Below are 14,953 nucleotides of genomic sequence, written 5' to 3'. Positions count from 1 at the left end.
TTTATAGGTCACATTAAAGGTGGAAAAAGTTCTGAAATTATTTATCTTTGTCTCATTTTTTTACATCACAGAAACCTGACATTTTAACAGGGGAGTGTAGACTTTTTATATCCACTGTGTATATACAGTACAGACCAAAAGTATGGACACACCTTCTCATTCAAAGAGTTTTCTTTATTTTCATGACTATGAAGGCATCAAAACTATGAATTAACACATGTGGAATTATATACATAACAAACAAGTGTGAAACAACTGAAAATATGTCATATTCTAGGTTCTTCAAAGTAGCCACCTTTTGCTTTGATTACTGCTTTGCACACTCTTGGCATTCTCTTGATGAGCTTCAAGAGGTAGTCCCCTGAAATGGTCTTCCAACAGTCTTGAAGGAGTTCCCAGAGATGCTTAGCACTTGTTGGCCCTTTTGCCTTCACTCTGCGGCCCAGCTCATCCCAAACCATCTCGATTGGGTTCAGGTCCGGTGACCGTGGAGGCCAGGTCATCTGGCGCAGCACCCCATCACTCTCCTTCATGGTCAAATAGCCCTTACTTTCAAAGTTTTCCCAATTTTTTCGGCTGACTGATTGACCTTCATTTCTTAAAGTAATGATGGCCACTCGTTTTTCTTTACTTAGCTGCTTTTTTCTTGCCATAATACAAATTCTAACAGTCTATTCAGTAGGACTATCAGCTGTGTATCCACCTAACTTCTCCTCAACGCAACTGATGGTCCCAACCCCATTTATAAGGCAAGAAATCCCACTTATTAAACCTGACAGGGCACACCTGTGAAGTGAAAACCATTTCAGGGGACTACCTCTTGAAGCTCATCAAGAGAATGCCAAGAGTGTGCAAAGCAGTAATCAAAGCAAAAGGTGGCTACTTTGAAGAACCTAGAATATGACATATTTTCAGTTGTTTCACACTTGTTTGTTATGTATATAATTCCACATGTGTTAATTCATAGTTTTGATGCCTTCAGTGTGAATCTACAATTTTCATAGTCATGAAAATAAAGAAAACTCTTTGAATGAGAAGGTGTGTCCAAACTTTTGGTCTGTACTGTATATATATATATATATATATTATATATATATATATATATATATTTGTGTGGGGGCAATACTGAGTTTTGCTATGGGGCTCCATGATTTCTTTATACACCACTGGCCCTATGGTGGTAGACTTTAAGAGGAGACCTAAACCTTTGGTGAAGCACGATTATGCATCAGCACTTCTCAGTGCACTCTGCTCTATCAGGTTTCATCTGCTTTGCCATATCTGATACATTCTCTGTGGATACATGCTGGAAACACCGAACAGAGAGAATGAAATATGACAGTGCTGAGTGCTCTGAGAATCGGTGCTGTATGATCATGCTCATGCCCCTTTAATCTTTCAGGAACATATATGGACCCAAGGTATTTATCTATTGTTTGCTGACCAGCTGCCTCTGTAACTAGAGATGAAGGTATTGCTATCTCTATTATTGGAACAGTAAAACCATAAGCAAAGGGACAGCCATAGATAAATCACTAACAACAGTGGTAGAAAACTTTCCACTGAAGATAAGGATCTTATTTACTTCCAACACATTCTCATGTACCACATTTAGCAAAAATGTTATCTGTCTTCTGAAGGGTATTATTTATCAGGCTACAGTAAATGGCAGCATTTACAAAGCTATAGAAATTAGCCCTGATTAAAGGAAACTGATTTGTGTTAATTTTGTTTCATTAATTGTATTACTTGCCTATTTTGAAGAGGCTGTACGACTCCTTCGAAGCCTAAGGGCTCATGCACACGACAGTATTTTGCGTTTTTTGAGTTCAGTATGCGGTACATATACTGAACCATTCATTTCAATGGTTCAGCAAAAAAAACTGAAGTGTCTCCGTGTGCATTCCGTTTCAATATTTACGGATTTCCGTACCGTGAAAAGATAGAACATGTCCTATTCTTGTCCGCAAATCACAGTGCTTGGCTCCATTCAAGTCAATGGGTCCGCAAAAAACAAATGCATCTGTATGTCTTCCGTATCCGTTCCGTTTTTGCTGAACCATCTATTGGAAATGTTATGCCCAGCCCAATTTTTTCGATGTAATTACTGTATACTGTATATGGCGTACGGAAAAACGGAAACACAACGGAAACAAAAAACGGAACAACGGATCTGTAAAAAACGGACCGCAAAACACTGAAAAAGCCATAATGTCGTGTGCATGAGCCCTAAGTGTGCTGCTGTACAGGCTCTTTCGGGTGCTCTATATATAGAGAATAGCTCCATACATACGGCCTCCAATGGAACTGATACAATTAATTTTATTTCAGATTCGTATGAAATGTGACATGGACGGTCGGTCATGTGCATAAGCCCAATAATATACAATCAACAGAATGGGCCACTAAACAAGACAAATAGATATTTGCAGATTTGGACTTTCATCTAACCTGGAAACTTGAGATATTTAGTTTGGAACCAATTCTATATTATAAAACTGAATTATTAGCAATTATTTATTGTAATTCCAATAATAAGCTATCTTGCAAGGCTCAGGAGAAATAAAATTCTCTGCTCTTCAGGCATCATCAGCAGGGGTGGACAGAGCAAGGCAGACTGTAGGAAAGGTTTGCATTTTGTACATCAGGTCCATAAATATTGGGACATCAACACAATTCTAACATTTTTGGCTCTATACACCACCACAATGGATTTGAAATGAAACGAACAAGATGTGCTTTAACTGCATACTGTAAGCTTTAATTTGAGGGTATTTACATCCAAATCAGATGAACGGTGTAGGTACTACAACAGTTTGCATATGTGCCTCCCACTTGTTAAGGGACCAAAAGTAATGGGACAGAATAATAATCATACATCAAACTTTCACTTTTTAATACTTGGTTGCAAATCCTTTGCAGTCAATTGCAGCCTGAAGTCTGGAACGCATAGGCATCACCAGACGCTGGGTTTCTTCCCTGGTGATGCTCTGCCAGGCCTCTACTGCAACTGTCTTCAGTTTCTGCTTGTTCTTGGGGCATTTTCCCTTCAGTTTTGTCTTCAGCAAGTGAAAGGCAGGCTCAATCGGATTCAGGTCAAGTGATCGACTTGGCCATTACATAACATTCCACTACTTTCCCTTAAAAAACTCTTTGGTTGCTTTTGCAGTATGTTTTGGGTCATTGTCCATCTGCATTGTAAAGCGCCGTCCAATGAGTTCTAAAGCATTTGGCTGAATATGAGCAGATAATATTGCCTGAAACACTTCAGAATTCATCCTGCTGCTTTTGTCAGCAGTCACGTCATCAATAAATACAAGAGAACCAGTTCCATTGGCAGCCCTACATGCCCACGCCATGACACTACCACCACCATGCTTCACTGATGAGGTGGTGTGCTTAGGATCATGAACAGTTCCTTTCCTTCTCCATACTCTTCTCTTCCCATCACTCTAGTACAAGTTGATCTTGGTCTCATCTCTCCATAGGATGTTGTTCCAGAACTGTGAAGGCTTTTTTAGATGGCGTTTGGCAAACTCTAATTTGGCCTTCCTGTTTTTGAGGCTCACCAATGGTTTACATCTTGTGGTGAACCCTCTGTATTCACTCTGGTAAAGTCTTCTCTTGATTGTTGACTTTGACACACATACACCTACCTCCTGGAGAGTGTTCTTGATCTGGCCAACTGTTGTGAAGGGTGTTTTCTTTACCAGGGAAAGAATTCTTCTGTCATCCACCACAGTTGTTTTTGGTGGTCTTCCGAGTCTTTTGGTGTTGCTGAGCTCACCGGTGCGTTCCTTCTTTTTAAGAATGTTCCAAACAGTTGTTTTGGCCACGCCTAATGTTTTTGCTATCTCTCTGATGGGTTTGTTTTATTTTTTCAGCCTAATGATGGCTTGCTTCACTGATAGTGACAGCTCTTTGGATCTCATCTTGAGAGTTGACAGCAACAGATTCCAAATGCAAATAGCACACTTGAAATGAACTCTGGAACTTTTATCTGCTCATCGTAATTGGGATAATGAGGGAATATCACACACCTGGCCATGGAACAGCTGAGAAGCCAATTGTCCCATTACTTTTTGTTCCTTAACAAGTGGGAGGCACATATGCAAACTGTTTTAATTCCTACACCGTTCACCTGATTTGGATGGAAATACCCTCAAATTAAAGCTGACAGTCTGCAGTTAAAGCACATCTTGTTTGTTTCATTTCAAATCCATTGTGGTGGTATTTAGAGGCAAAAATGTTACAATTGTGTCGATGTCCCAATATTTATGGACCTGACTGTATATGGACTGCTCGCAGTTGTCAGTTTTTTATCAGCACACTACAAATGTTTGTGGGAGCTGTCTATTCACAGAATACAAAGTGTGCTAGTGGTGCCTGCAAGGCTGAAGCAGGGATTTACTTGACCTACTGTCACGGATGATGTTGCAGATAGCTGGAAGTTATGGATAAACATCCGACTGGCTTGATCCCAAACTAAGGAGCATAAAGGTGACCCCTATAAAACCGTAAGAGATCACCCTGACTGCTAAGCACATACAAGGGTCTCAGAGGTAGACGATTGCATGCCCTCGTACCTAGACTGTATGACACCTGAAAACCCTATAATAGTGAGGGGACACGACTACCGGCTCCCTGCACTAGATACGGAGGGAGTCAGGGCCACCTAGAATCAAGCCAGCAAGGAACAAATACATAAAGGACTTATCTGAACAAGCAGTAACAGGAGTCTCCAACAGTGAACACTTCAATCCAGGAAGTAGTATAAACCGCAAAGTGAGGCAGTATGGGAGGGAATATAAAGGGAGGCAATTAGTGTATTTAGGTGACAGCTGGGAGAAGGAAAGGAGATGACAAAGTGAAACCAAAACAAAGAACATCATGCAAGAGGTACAGAAGAACGTCTGCCAGACTTCTCAGAGAGCTGGCGGTGACACCTACCACATTGTAGAATTACTAATTGCTAAAACTTCTAAATGTTATAATAATAAACCTAAATTCAGAACAGAGCTTCACTTTAAGGGATTGCTTACTTAAGACAGTCACTATCTACAGTTGCAAGAAAAAGTATGTGAACCCTTTAGAATGATATGGATTTCTGCACAAATTGGTCATAAAATGTGATCTAATCTTCATCTAAGTCACAACAATAGACAATCACAGTCTGCTTAAACTAATAACACACAAGTAATTAAATGTTACCGTGTTTTTATTGATCACACCATGTAAACATTCACAGTGCAGGTGGAAAAAAGTATGTGAACCCCTAGACTAATGACATCTAAGACAGCTAATTGGAGTGAGGTGTTAGAAACTGGAGTCCAATCAATGAGATGAGATTGGAGGTGTTGCTTACAGCTGCCCTGCCCTATAATAAAAACACACCAGTTCTGGGGTTTGCTTTTCACAAGAAGCATTACCTGATGTGAATGATGCCTCGCACAAAAGAGCTCTCAGAAGACCTACGATTAAGAATTGTTGACTTGCATAAAGCTGGAAAGGGTTATAAAAGTATCTCCAAAGCCTTGCTGTTCATCAGTCCACGGTAAGACAAATTGTCTATAAATGGAGAAAGTTCGCACTGCTGCTACTCTCCCTAGGAGTGGCCGTCCTGTAAAGATGACTGCAAGAGCACAGCGCAGACTGCTCAATGAGGTGAAGAAAAAATCCTAGAGTGTCAGCTAAAGACTTAAAAAAGTATCTGGCATATGCTAACATCCCTGCTAGCGAATCTACGATACGTAAAACACTAAACAAGAATGGATTTAATGGGAGGATACCACAGAGGAAGCCACTGCTGTCCAAAAAAAACATTGCTGCACGTTTACAGTTTGCACAAGAGCACCTGGATGTTCCACACCAGTACTGGCAAAATATTCTGTGGACAGATGAAACCAAAGTTGAGTTGTTTGGAAGAAAAAGAGGCACAGCACACCAATATCAAAACCTCATCCCAACTGTGAAGTATGGTGGTGGGGCATCATGGTTTGGGGCTGCTTTACTGCGTCAGGGCCTGGACGGATTGCTATCATTGAAGGAAAAATGAATTCCCAAGTTTATCAAGACATTTTGCAGGAGAACTTAAGGCCATCTGTCCGCCATCTGAAGCTCAACAGAAGATGGATGTTGCAACAGGACAACGACCCAAAGCATAGAAGTAAATCAACAACAAAATGGCTTTAAACAGAAGAAAATACGCCTTCTGGAGTGGCCCAGTCAGAGTCCTGACCTCAACCCGATTGAGATGCTGTGGCATGACCTCAAGAAAGCGATTCACACCAGACATCCCAAGAATTTTGCTGAACTGAAACAGTTCTGTAAAGAGGAATGGTCAAGAATTACTCCTGACCGTTGTGCACATCTGATCTGCAACTACAGGAAACGTTTGGTTGAAGTTATTGCTGCCAAAGGAGGTTCAACCAGTTATTAAATCCAATGGTTTACATACTTTTTCCACCTGCACTGTAATGTTTAAATGGTGTGTTCAATAAAAATATGGTAACAATTAATTTCTTTGTGTGTTATTAGTTTAAAGCAGACTGTGATTGTCTATTGTTGTGACTTAGATGAAGATCAGATCACATTTTATGACCAACTTGTGCAGAAATCCATATCATTCCAAAGGGTTCACATACTTTTTCTTGCAACTGTATATAGTCTATTATGGCATAAGAATGTTCTGTGGTTTTCTTTTGTGCCCTCTCTATAAGGCTACTTTCACACTAGCGTTAATATTTTCCAGTATTGAGATCTGTCATAGGTAGTCATGAGCGGCAGGGGCAATATTCAAATTCGCAATATTTCACAAATATTTTGTAGAATATTCATCATATATTCGCTAATTCGAGAATTCTCGATTATTTTCTTGATAGCGAAAATCGGCAATGTAATATTCGCATAATGTGCACGCTATACAGGCGTGGGTCACTTTTGCTACATTTTCCAAGCTGCTAGAAGTTCCCTGAGACTGAAGAAAATGGCTGGCATGGCAGAACATTAAAAATGGCTTTATATGCAGATAGAGTGCTCCAATATATCGGCACTAATGATGTGAATATTTTGGCACAATACATGAAACTTCACATTTTAGCATGTCTGACTACATATTACTGATTGGTGCACTATGTATTGTTGTGACATCACAGCACTATGTCTGTAGCATGCACAGTGGATATAAAAAGTCTACACAACCCGGTTAAAATGTCAGGTTTCTGTGATGTAAAAAAATTAGACAAAGATAAATAATTTCAGAACTTTTTCCACCTTTAATGTGACCTGTAAACTGTACAACTCAATTGAAAAACAAACTGAAATCTTTTAGGTAGAGAGAAGAAAAAATATAAAAATAAAATAATATGGTTGCATAAGTGTGCACACCCTTAAACCAATACTTTTTTATAGCACTTTTTGATTTTATTACAGCACTCAGTCTTTTTGGGTATGAGTCTATCAGCATGGCACATTTTGACTTGGCAAGATTTGCCCACTCTTCATTGCAAAAACACCCCAAATCTGTCAGATTGCATCTCCTGTGCACAGCCCTCTTCAGATCACCCCACAGATTTTCAATCGGATTCAGGTCTGGGCTCTGGCTGGGCAATTCCAAAACTTTAATCTTCTTCTGGTGAAGCCATTTCTTTGTTGATTTGGATGTATGCTGTTGTCATGCTGAAAGATGAAGTTCCTCTTCATGTTCAGCTTTCTAGCAGATGCCTGACGGTTTTGTGCCAATATTGACTGGTTTTGGAACTGTTCATAATTACCTCTAGCTTAACTAAGGCCCCAGTTCCAGCTGAAGAAAAACAGCCCCAAAGCATGATACTGCCACCACCATGCTTCACTGTGGGTATTCTTTTGGTGATGTGCAGTGTTGTTTTTGCGTCAAACATTATGGCCGAAAAGTTCAATCTTGGTTTCATCAGACCATAACACCTTTTCCCACATGCTTTTGGGAGACTTCAGATGTGTTTTTGCAAAATGTAGCCTGGCTTGGATGTTTTCTTCATAAGAAAAGGCTTTCATCTTGCTACTCTACCCCATAGCCCAGACATATGAAGAATATGGGAGATTGTTGTCACATGTACCACACAGCTAGTACTTGCCAGATACTCCTGCAGCTCCTTTAATGTTGCTGTAGGCCTCTTGGTAGCCTCCCAGACCCAGTTTTCTTCTCGTCTTTTTATCAATTGTAACGAGTGGAAAGCACAGAGCACAGCAATGACACTGCTGTCTCTCTCCGAACTTTAAAAACCGTAGAAAATGGCTGCTGGGGAGGTTCTTATATAGTAAAGGGTAGGCAACTTTCCTATTGGTTGCCAGGGATGTTGCTAAGCTCAGACAAAGACATTCCAGCCTTCTCATTGGCCCACAAGCAAGAAACAGGGTAGGGATGATGGGTTAAGATGAAAAAAAAATCTAGAATATTCGAAAATATGAATATATATATCACTATATTCTAAATATTCACGAATCCTCAAAGTGCCGATATTCGCAATTTCGAATATTCCACGCCCAACACTAGTCATAGGGTCTTAATACCGGAAAAAAACACTTCAGTTTTGTCCCCATTTCATTGTCAATGTGGATTAAAATGTAAGTGAACAGAACGGAATGCTCCAAAATGCATTCCGTTCCGTTCTCATATTGGAGAGCAAACCGCAGCATGCTGCGGTTTGCTTTCCATCCTGGGATGCGGAGCAAGATGGATCTGTCATGACCCACATTGCAAGTCAAAGGGGATGGATCTGTTTTCTCTGACTCAATTTGACACAATAGAAAATGGATCCGTTCCACTTTGACTTTCAATGGAGTTTATGACGGATCTGTCTTGGCTATGTTAAAGATAATACAACTAGATCCATTCATAACGGATGCAGAAGGTTGTATTATCAGTAACTGAAGCGTTTTTGCTGAACCCTGCCGGATCCACCAAAAACGCTAGTGTGAAAGTAGCCTTAGCTAGAGCAGATCTCTATTGGATGAGCTCAGCTCTGACCATTGATTTCAAAGAGTACAGTCGTAATGCATAATTTCCTCTGCTACTAGCTGAAGCAAGACCTTCTCCATGATCAGCTCATCAAGGGACCTGCCACACCATAAGGGCTTGTCATATTTGGACAGACCGGCAACACAGCGGAGGAGGAAATTCTAAATCTCTGAATATTAGTGTGTTCCTATTAGAATGGTTCTTCTAAAATACTTTTTCAGTGATCTGTGCAGCAAGTGCTTCCCTTTTCTGTTGTGTGTGCAGTGTCTCATCACTGCAAACTGCATTGTTTCATAAACTACACAAGTTCCCCCCAAGCTGTGTGAGATAATGTGCTTCTATATTTCTGCTAGTTTTCCTGCTGCTGCTGAGATGGTTCTCATTTACTGTAGCCTGCTGTATGACATCTGACAGAGGACGCAGCTGCAGGATCAATCACTGGAGAGACCAGGGGACTATATTTACTAATGCAGAAAGCAGATGCTTAACTTTTGTGGAAATTTGCATGTCTTACTGGTGAGGGGGCAAGCTGGCCTTTAGTATCCTGACTAGTGACAACAATATCTTAGTAAGTGCATGTTTCTATATTTGGTCTTCTGCAGAGGATAGGGAAGGAGATTTGGAGGGGACGTATTTTTTCAACCGCTCTACATAACACAAATGCAGAATGTAAACACCCGTATATATCACTGGGATAAGTGACATTTCTATTTCTATGTTATTTGGTTTTTAGATGATCAATATCATTTGGTCTGTTAGGTAAAATAACTAACTAAAAGTGATATAAACAAATAATACCATGATACATTGTCACATTAAAGGGGTTGTCCATTTTATATAAAAAATTTATTCCTTTAGGTAACAAGTATAAACGGCTAAAATTAAGCCCCCCATGGCTTACAGCTACTGTCAAAAGGGCAATAAAAGACAAAAAAAAAGAGTATTTAAAAAATCAAAATCTGAGGGTCAGTTGTAGCGTGTTGAAGATTACAAAGGGCTTAATAAAATCTGTAAAAAGGAGATAAAATTAGCAAAAAATACAAAACAACAGAAGGTAGCAAAAGAGGGCAAAACAAAATCCCTAATTTTTTTTAAAATATATAAATGCTAAAAAACCTAAGGTCTGAGCAGGTAGATCCACTAAATAATGGTAAAGAGGGGGGTAGTCACTGAAGATTAGAAAAGGCAGAGTTACTAAATGATTTTTTTAGCTCTGTATATACAAAAGAAGAAAAAGTAGCTGATACCTGTGGTGCTAGTAGGCTGTTAGTACATCCAGTAATATACTCACTTGGCTAACTGTAGATATGGTCTAAGACAAGTTGAAATAGGGTAAAATGTGGAAAAAGGGCTCCGGTCCAGATAGATTACACCGAAGAGCGCTTAAAGATCTCAGTTCAGTCATTGCTGTGCCCCTGTTTATAATTTGATTCTTTAGGTACTGGTACAGGTGCCAAGTGATTGGTGCAATGGCAATCGTGGTGCCCATATTCAAAAAAGGATCAAGGTCCTTCACAGGTAATTAGAGACCTATAGCTTGGAAATTATAGTTTTTAATTGATTGAAAACTGGCTGAAGGACCATGTCAGAGAGTTGTTGGTTAATGAATGGTCCCGGGTTAGAAAGTGGTGTACCCAAGGTTCAGTTCTGGGCCCTTTATTATTTAATTTATTTATTAATGTATATCGAGGACGGATTAATAGAACCAATTCTATTTTTGCAGATGGACACTAAGCTATGTAGAACTGTACAGTCTATGGAAGATATCCATATACTACAAGCTGAACTTGAGATTCAATGTGGACAAATGTAAAGTTATACATCTTGGTAGTAATAATCTCTGTGCTTCATATGTCCTAGGTGATGTAACACTGGGAAAGTCACTTATAGAGAAAGATTTTGGGTTTCCTTGTAGATGGTAGATTAAATTAGAGTCATGGCCAAAAGTTTTGAGAATTACATAAATATTGGAAATTGGAAAAGTTGCTGCTTAAGTTTTTATAATAGCAATTTGCATATACTCCAGAATGTTATGAAGAGTGATCAGATGAATTGCATAGTCCTTCTTTGCCATGAAAATTAACTTAATCCCAAAAAAAACTTTCCACTGGATTTCATTGCTGTCATTAAAGGACCTTGCTGAGATCATTTCAGTAATTGTCTTGTGAACTCAGGGTGAGAATGTTGACGAGCACAAGGCTGGAGATCATTATGTCAGGCTGATTGGGTTAAAATGGCAGAGCTTGACATGTTAAAAGGAGGGTGATGCTTGAAATTCATTGTTCTTCCATTGTTAACCATGGTGACCTGCAAAGAAAACGCGTGCAGCCATCTTTGCGTTGCATAAAAATGGCTTCACAGGCAAGGATATTGTGGCTACTAAGATTGCACCTCAATCAACAATTTATAGGATCATCAAGAACTTCAAGGAAAGAGGTTCAATTCTTGTTAAGAAGGCTTCAGAGGCGTCCAAGAAAGTCAGCAAGCGCCAGGATCGTCTCCTAAAGAGGATTCAGCTGCGGGATCGGAGTGCCCACCAGTGCAGAGCTTGCTCAGGAATGGCAGCAGGCAGGTGTGAGTGCATCTGCACGCACAGTGATGGTGAAGACTTTTGGAAGATGGCCTGGTGTCAAGAAGGGCAGCAAAGAAGCACTTCTCTCCAAAAAAAACATCAGGGACAGATTGATCTTCTGCAGAAAGTATGGTGAATGGACTGCTGAGGACTGGGGCAAAGTCATATTCTCCGATGAAGCCTCTTTCCGATTGTTTGGGGCATCTGGAAAAAGGCTTGTCTGGAGAAGAAAAGGTGAGCGCTACCATCAGTCCTGTGTCATGCCAACAGTAAAGCATCCTGAGACCATTCATGTGTGGGGTTGCTTCTCATCCAAGAGAGTGGGGCTCACTCACAATTTTGGCCAAAACGAAGCCATGAATAAAGAATGGTACCAAAACAGCAACAGCAACTTCTTCCAACAATCCAACAACAGTTTTGGTGAAGAACAATGCATTTTCCAGCACGATGGAGCACCGTGCCATAAGGCAAAAGTGATAACTAAGTGGCTCGGGGACCAAAAACGATGACATTTTGGGTCCATGGCCTGGAAACTCCCCAGATCTTAAACCCATTGAGAACTTGTGGTCAATCCTCAAGAGGTGGGTGGACAAACAAAAACCCCCTAATTCTGACAAACTCCCAAGAAGTTATTATGAAAGAATGGGTTGCTATCAGTCAGGAATTGGCCCAGAAGTTGATTGAGAGCATGCCCAGTCGAATTGCAGAGGTCCTGAAAAAGAAGGGCCAACACTGCAAATACTGACTCTTTGCATAAATGTCATGTAATTGTCGATAAAAGCCTTTGAAACGTATGAAGTGTGTGTAATTATATTTCACTACATCACAGAAACAACTGAATCAAGATCTAAAAGCAGTTTAGCAGCAAACTTTGTGAAAACTAATATTTGTGTCATTCTCAAAACTTTTGGCCACGACTGTACAGCATACAATGGCAATCAGCTTCTTCTAAGGCCTCCAGGACACTGTCATGCATAAATGAGGCATGGACTCTCGCGGGGCAGGGATGTAATATTACCATTTTAAAAGAGCATTGGTGCGGCCTCATCTGGAATATGCAGTTCAGTTCTGGGCACCAGTCCATAGAAAGGATGCACTGCAGCTGCAAAAAGTACAGAGGAGAACGACTAACATAATAAGGGGCATGGAGGGTCTTAGATATGAAGAAAGACTAAAATAATAGAATTTATTTAGTCTTGAGAAGAGACGTCTAAGGGGAGACATGATTAACCTATACAAATATATAAATGGGCCATACAAAAAATACGGTGAGAAACTGTTCCATGTAAAATACACTCAAAAGACAAGGGGGCACTGCCTCCGACTGGAGAGGAAAAAGTTCAGTCTCCGGAAGCCTTCTTTACTGTAAGAACGGTGAAGCTGTGGAATATGTCTTTTTTCAACTGTATTATCTATGTAACTATGTAACCATATCAGTGGCCTATCCTACAGATGGATCATCAATATGACACCCCACACTCCCACGGATCAGCTGTTCTGCAGTACCTGAAATGTTGACTTCATTCAGTGGGGCAGTGCTGCATTTACAGTTCCATCCTCCACTACATACAATGGACTGAGCTGTAGTTCCAGCAACAAAGCTACTGCAGAACAGCTGATATGTGGGGATGTGTGATGTCAGACCCCTGCCAATCAGATATTGATTGCCTATCCTGAAGATAGGTCATCACTCATCAGTATAAAACAGCTGGAAAACACCTTTAATGTTGAATATTTTATCAAGAGAATGGCAATTATTACTGGTCACTGAGGACATTTTACTCAGCTATATAAGTACATTACTGTTCAGCAAGTAAACAGCTGGAAAATATATGCCAGTCACCACATTTCAACGTAGTCACTATAATCGGAGCATTAAAAGACAAGTCTGTTTCTGGTTCATTTGTAAAGTGAAATATTTCTGCGTACTGTACATGAGAGCACTTGTAACTTACCGTTTCTTCAGTGGTAAACATCAAAAATCAAACTTGAATGCATTACTTTTAAAATACCCTTTCAGTATTGTGTCTTTTGGTTGAGATAAAACAGAGAACATACAAGAAACACTACTGTAAAACAATACTTTAGAACTGTATATTCCATGTGTTGTATCAATCACCTTAATGCTTCTTTCACACAGTTGTTTTGTAGCTTTTTTTAGTTTGAATTAGAAACTGCATTAATTTTCTGGCTTTTTGATAGCTTTTTAAAAAAAAATATTAATCTTTATGCCACAAAATATGCTGTGTATGAAACTACCCTTGAAGTAATTTATACACTTACCCTTCCACTATTTCAAAAGGAGGCAACTCTTCCAGTTCTTTCTTCTTGGAATTCTCTTCTCCTGGCTCCTCTGAACTTTCTGGTGGATCCTTGGGTACCTCATTATTGTTATTAGACTGAGATTTGTTATTTCTCTGGGCCATGATGAGATGGATGGATTTATAAATTAACAGAACAGATAAACAATAGGCAGTTTCATAGGAGATGCACTACGGGAAGAAGAAATGGAAAGGATTGCTGTAAGGAGTCAGAGACCAGGGGATGGCTGACACAGCACTTGGGTGGAGAGCAGATTTATCTAGGTTCTAAATATGGCACCTAGGAGTGACAGTGACAGGGTGACCTCTCTGGAATGGACATCCCCCACTACTTGGCAGATATCCCTTTGCTGCAAGCAGACTGCAGTTAATGACCAAAAAGAAGGCAGATGAAAGCAACATCTTTATTTTTTAGCAATAGTGGTTAAATTAACAAAGCCATGTACCGTATTTGTTTTTTTCTGCACATGAGCGACAGGTGTCTACAGCTTTGTAACATTTGTTAGCCCTCATTACCCAAAGACAAAATGATGGGCACAGATGGTCATGTTTCTAAATACATGCTTAATATGGCTGAATTATCATTATAGCATATGAAGTCATAATTTAAAACGTTTATGAAAATTAAGGTAAAAACCCAATTTAGATAATCTAACTACATATTTAACATGTAACACTAATACTATTGTAAGAATCAGTCTGTGTGATAATAACTCTGCATGGCTGCAAGCAATTTCAAATTCAGAATCTGTGCCCAGCAGGTATTATTATAATCAGAATGTATGCAAATACGGCAGCCTGCATTCTTTCATAGCCATTACCCATTCCAGTAATTTGCAGGTATAATGGATACAGTTATGTGCTGTTCCCCTCAAATGACACATACTACGCTAGCTGTCATATGAATGGAAACTTCAAATGCAGCTGCACCAGTCATCATGAATAAACTGACAGCACAGTTCATACTCTGTGCTGTGTTAAGGTGCATTCACATGACCGTATATAATTTGCGGTCTACAAAACGTGAATTCTTAAAAAATAAGGATGACCTGGATGCATCCAGGT

At 39.8% G+C, this 14,953-nt stretch overlaps 1 protein-coding gene across 1 annotated transcript in view; it reads right to left on the bottom strand.

The window, feature by feature from the left end:
- The window catches only part of APOBEC2 (apolipoprotein B mRNA editing enzyme catalytic subunit 2), a 36,370-nt gene extending 22,240 nt beyond the window's left edge, over nucleotides 1-14,130 (bottom strand). Inside the window, exon 1 of the mRNA XM_040424186.1 lies at nucleotides 13,851-14,130. Coding sequence (XP_040280120.1) covers nucleotides 13,851-13,993 — 143 coding nt within the window. The 5' untranslated portion in view covers nucleotides 13,994-14,130. The remainder of the gene's footprint in view (nucleotides 1-13,850) is intronic.
- Nucleotides 14,131-14,953: the final 823 nt, after the last annotated feature.

The sequence above is a fragment of the Bufo bufo genome, chromosome 3 (assembly GCF_905171765.1).
Source record: "Bufo bufo chromosome 3, aBufBuf1.1, whole genome shotgun sequence".
Lineage (NCBI taxonomy): Eukaryota > Metazoa > Chordata > Amphibia > Anura > Bufonidae > Bufo > Bufo bufo.
Note: the sequence above shows the minus strand (reverse complement) of the source record. Positions and strands in the feature narration are given on the sequence as shown.